Raw genomic sequence first — 5,855 nt, forward strand, 5'->3', positions numbered from 1 at the left:
TTTTTTAATTTATTTTATTTTTTTATAAATAAAAAATATGAGAAGTGATGTGATTCAAAATGAGTAAAAAATTAAAAGTTGACTTTTTACCTCCTTACCAAAGCACCCTTTTATCATTTTCTTTCTCATATCATTTTAAACACTTTTTTAATATAATAATAAAATAAAAGATTTAACTCATCTTATCAAATATAAAAATTAAAATAACTTACTAAATTATCTAAGTAACAAAAAAGTTAAAAAAAGTAATCACTTTCCCAAACACTTCCTTAATGATTTTTTTTTTTTAAATGTAACGATAATACCACATCATTGATATCACCATTCAATAATTTGCTTTCCGTTTAACCTATCATGCTTGTGATAAGGTGATTATTTATTGAAAATGGGGTTCAATTGTTATATATAAGTTTATTATTAATTTGTGATATCATATAACAACACTCGTTAAAGTGAAATTTTACATCACTTTTAACTGGTGTGTATAGAAGATCTCACCTCTATGTGCCGTTTTGGCAACCTTCCCAAAACGCAACACCCAAATTTATCAAATTACCCTCTGGAACATTTTAATTAATTAATTCAAAAATCAAAAAGTAAGGATATTTTGGTCATTTTGGAGTGATGTGACACTTTTAAAAAATATTAAATCAAAAATCAAAAAAGTCAACTTTTTATCAATTTTCCAAATCACTTTCAAAAAAGCCAAATAATTTGATAAAAAGTCAAAAATCAATTTTTTACCAACTTCCCAAAACACCTCTATATAAACATGTCATAACATGCTTTTGTTACAAACTCACATATATTGCTACTAGCAGCTGGTCCTTGCACATACACACCACCTCACCTAAATATTTTCCAAGCAAAAATGGTGGCCGTGGAGGAGGTCCGGCAAGCACAGCGGGCCCAAGGTCCGGCAACGATTATGGCGATTGGAATGGCAACTCCTCCCAACTGTTTCGATCAGAGCACATTTCCAGATTATTACTTTCGTATTACTAATAGCGAGCATAAGATCGAACTCAAAGAAAAATTTAAGCGCATGTGGAAGTTATATATATATTGCGAGATTACTGAATAATTTTTTGAATTCTGCCCACCTGAATTTTGGTATATTCATGCATGTGTCCAACCACCTGCTTGTGTGCATGCAAAGTGACAATGTTGAGAAAATATTGCTTGTATATTTTCAGTATATGTCATACTCCAACATTCTTTTATAAAAGAAAAAACCCAACATTTAGCCGGTTGAGATTTTTTTTTGAGTTAATTATCTAAATATCCTATTTATAAATGTTAGCTTAGATTTTATCTAAGATTTTATGAATTAATAAATCTTATTTAGTAAAACTAAAAATATTATCAGTTTTTCTTAATTTTTAAAACTAAGAACATTATCAATTTTGTATAATAATGTTCAAGATAATTGTTTCACTAACTAATAAAAAAAAACAGAACATGAAATTAAATATTTTTATCTTTCTACTTATTGGTTTGATTCAACTATCCAATAAAACTGAGAATATTATCAATTTTTTTTAGTTTTAAAACTAAGAACATTATCAGTGCTTTCATTTTTAATTTTTTTTTCCAATTTTGCATATCAATATTCCATCATCATACTCATTAATAGATACAAAATTTTCAGTTTTGTACAAAAAAATAATTTAGTTTTTTCAATTTTTTCAAATAAAAAACAATTAGTTCTTTTTTTTCACATAATTTTTTTTTTTAGTTTTTTTCAATTTGAAAGTTGATGCTTTAAAGTTTTGTAGATCAAAATAAATGTCAAATCATAAATGATGAATAATGAATGCCAATTCTGACTATTAAAAATTGAATGGAACGTGAAGGCCTAAAAAATCTTAACTAAGACTTATTGGAGTATAAGTTCATAAATTAGGATTTGTGTATAAATTTCTCTTTTTTTTTTTTTTTATCCCGGAAAATTTAGATCATTTCCATTATATTGTATAAAAGAGAAATTGGTTGTGAAATGTGTAAAAAAATACACACAAAAAAATGATATAGAATAATGAATTAATGTCTCGATGTAATGATATGCCTGGAATGTTTTCGCGTTTATTTTTTGTTTTTATTTTTTTATAATCGATAAGAGAAAAATAAGGAAAGAAAAAATGCATCGTGCATCGTTGAGATTAAAAAGCTTTCATCACACAATAATCGTCTTACCTTTCCTCTTAATGCCTACATGAAATTTGACTTTTTTAGCGATGAAATTAGTTAATAATTCGAAGATTAAATATATAAAAAATGATATATAAATTTATTTTTTGATTCACTTTATAAATTTAGTGATATGCTTATATAAATAGTTGATAATTAAATAATATTTAATTATTAATTAATCATCTTCTTAACTTATTATTGAGTTTATGAAATAAGTCTAAATAGTAATTCTCGAAATATATATATATATATATATATCACTGAAAAAAAGAGAAGCTTTTATTGATGTAAAAGAATACATAAGAGAACACTAATACAACAAAATAAAAACCAATGAGCATCCCCACAAAATTGAGACAAAATACCCAACAAAAGCATCCACACATGGCCAAAGAAAGGAAAAGAATGAACAAAATAATTTTATTTGAACACATTTCACAATCTCGTAAATTTGTAAGACTCATCTTTTGTGAAACATTTGTATCACATTCTGTATTTCATTTATATAGTTTTATATTATTAGTGAATAAATTCTTCTAAAATTGGGACATATAAATATGTCCAAATTTGTATTTCTTTGTGTTTTTTTTTTTTGTTTAATGAGTTAAATAATAAAAATGATACTAGAATTCCAACAGAAGGAAAAAAAAAAAAAAAAGGGAAAAAAGAAACACAATCACCACCCAACATTTGAACCTATGGCTTGCTTTGTAAAGTTTCCGATCTTCTTTTTGTTGTGTGTTGCAGGTGACAAAACTACGATTAAGAACCGTTATTTCTACTTGACTGAGGAAATTTTGATGGAAAATCCAAACATGTGCACATACAACGCACCTTCATTTGATGCTAGACAAGACATGCTTGTTGTTGAAGTACCAAAACCAGGAAAAGAGGCTGCTATCAATGCAATCAAAGAATGGGGCCAACCAAAATCCAAAATCACCCACTTGGTCTTTTGCACCACTAGTGGTGTTGACATGCCCGGTGCTGACTTCCGCCTCGCCAATCTCCTTAGTCTGCAGCCATCCGTTAATCGTTTCATGATGTACCAACAAGGTTGCTCTGCTGGTGGCACAGTTCTTCGCCTAGCCAAAGACCTAGCTGAGAACAATAAAGGTGCTCGAGTCTTAGTCGTCTGTTCTGAAATCACAGCAATAGCATTTCGTGGGCCTAGTGACACCGATCACAGCGGACTTTTGGCCCAGGCCTTGTTTGGTGATGGTGCAGCTGCAATTATAGTTGGGTCAGACCTAGTGCCCGGGATTGAGAAACCTTTGTTTGAAATCGTCTCAGCGGCCCAAACCACTCTCCTTGATAGTGAAAATGCCATCACGTTACAACTTCGTGAAATGGGCCTTACATTCCATGCGAGCAAGTGTGTTCCTGGGCTTGTCTCCATGAACATAGAGAAGCTCTTGGTGGAGGCATTTCAGCACATGGGCATCTCTGATTGGAACTCTCTCTTTTGGATTGTACATCCTGGTGGGCCAGCTATTTTGGACCAGATGGAATTAAAGTTGGGCCTTACTCCCGAGAAGCTATGGGCCAGTAGGCATGTCCTAAGAGAGTATGGTAATTTAACAAGCGGATGTGTGTTTTTTATACTCGATAAGATGAGGAAGAAGTCAGTTGAGAATGGGCTTAAGACCACTGCTGATGGGCTTGAGTGGGGCGTGCTTTTTGGGTTTGGGCCTGGACTCACTGTTGAGACTGTGGTGCTCCACAGTGTCTCCACTTAATGGGCTTAGCTCATAAGTATCCCTATTTTTTTCCCCCTTCAATATGTGGTTTGCGTTTGTGGATTGGGTTTGTTGGTTCCACTTCATTATGACTATTTTAAAGTATGATTGAACTTATGTACTCTGTACAAAATAATAAACAAAATAATAATCAGTGTGTTTGATTTCAATTTTTTAAATTTAATTATTTAAAAATTTGAGTTTTTTATTTTTCGTATTTTTTTTTTGTTTTTAGTGAATATTTTTAAAATTTTAGATAATTATTTTACTGTTTTACATGTACTTTGCTTAGATGTATCTAAATAGTAAAATATTTGTAAAAAAATATTTTAAAAAATTAATAAATACACATAAATATGAAAATGTAATAAATTTTCATTTTTTTTTTGTATTTTTTGGTATTTAGTGTATTTTTTAAAGATTTTTTTTCACAAATACTATACTTTTTAAGTGTATTTATGTTAGGTGTGTCTAAAAATTTAAAAAAAAATTTGCTTAAAATATTAAAAAATTCATTAAAAATATTAAAATAAAAAAAATAAAAAAGTAGAATTTTTTGAAAACTATTTTCTGAAAATTGGAACCAAACAAGCTAAATAATAATAATAGTAATAATAAATGCACTGAATTATAACTATGATAAATGGAATACTTGGAGATCATAATTTGAGATATTAATTATGGAGATCCTTTAATAAAAATCAGAGTTACAGTTGTTGAGGATTATGGCTATGAAATCTACCACTGTCACTCTCAAACTTGGCTGGCATGGCCTTGCTTTCATGGAGATGGCTTGGCTTGGCTTGCTCTGCATTGGAGAGGAGAGGGGAGGATCACCCTCAATTTGTCCTGTTTAAGCTCCAAAACCACAGTAGAACAGAGTAGTTATTTCTGTTTTATTTTTGCTCTATTGCCTTGAATCATAGAACAGAGTGCTCTGTTTTTTATAGTGACAAAGAAGTGCATGTCTCCTTTGAAAAAGGTAGTACTTCTTGACAGCATAACCAACTCGTTCCTTTGTTTACTACTGGCCTGCCAATTTTCCTTTGCCAACCAACACATAAGACCATCCCAATGGTCTGCTATATATATCACTTGCCATTGCCAAAATTTGACAATGCCATTTGTTGTGCCAAGTTGGCATTATCAAAACAAACTGATTTCTGTGTCACAGAATTTCAAGCAACAAACACAAATTTTATCAACAATCTGAATCCTCAAAATGCGAACAAAAAACATTTACAGAAAAATAAAAATTTATCAAATCAGGATTGTGATCACAATGAACCCAGAAAAATTGGCATTGCAAATTTTCCCAGAAATGCACAATATTGTCGAGTTCTTTATCTTCATCTTCATCATCTGGTTTGTGATCATAGTAAACCCAGATTCGAAACCATATCCGAAACCCAAATCATTGATATTGCCTTCCGAACCCAGATTTGAAACCTAACACTCTGATTGGATTGGGTGATTTTGTGAGAAATAATAATAAATGATGAGGTTGCGTAAGAAATTGTGAGAAAAAGATCTCTTACTAAGTTTATTTTATTTGTCATCAAAAGTGATGAGTATTTGTGTCACAACCCCATTCCGCCCCTAGTAGAATGGTGCCGTGATGGCCAGTAATCCGAGATTACGAAAGGCCAATTTACAAGAATTCACACACAATCAAAGTATATATATGGGGCTAACATGTGCGGAAACAATAAATTTAGATCTAATTAGTCCGTAAGAGCTGTGCATAAGTCAAATGAAATGGCATACATCTTTACATAACTTTACAACTTGGGTACAATAAAATGAAGTACAAAAATACATCTTGACCAAAAGGCTTCTCAAGCCATCATATACAAAACACAATGAATTACAAGCTAAGAAGCATGATCTTCAAGATGTTACAAAATGCGAGTCCAAAACAAG

The 5,855-nt window shown here is 30.7% G+C and overlaps 1 protein-coding gene across 1 annotated transcript; it reads left to right on the forward strand.

Moving 5' to 3' along the window:
- The first annotated feature begins 871 nt into the window (after positions 1–871).
- LOC114323032 (chalcone synthase 1) lies at positions 872–4,044 on the forward strand. The gene is made up of 2 exons (XM_028270488.2): positions 872–1,049; positions 2,941–4,044. Exons 1-2 carry the CDS (start codon positions 872–874, stop codon positions 3,930–3,932), a joined length of 1,170 nt encoding a protein of 389 aa, XP_028126289.2. The 3' UTR covers positions 3,933–4,044.
- Positions 4,045–5,855: the final 1,811 nt, after the last annotated feature.

The sequence above is a fragment of the Camellia sinensis genome, chromosome 5 (assembly GCF_055761805.1).
Source record: "Camellia sinensis isolate YWXY chromosome 5, ASM5576180v1, whole genome shotgun sequence".
NCBI lineage: Eukaryota > Viridiplantae > Streptophyta > Magnoliopsida > Ericales > Theaceae > Camellia > Camellia sinensis.

Bases quoted from the DNA above. Each gene is read 5' to 3' on its own strand.
- LOC114323032 (XM_028270488.2), top strand. From the start codon at position 872: ATGGTGGCCGTGGAGGAGGTCCGGCAAGCACAGCGGGCCCAAGGTCCG. The intron at 1,050-2,940 runs GGAAGTTATATA...TGTGTGTTGCAG, and splicing joins AGAAAAATTTAAGCGCATGT to GTGACAAAACTACGATTAAG.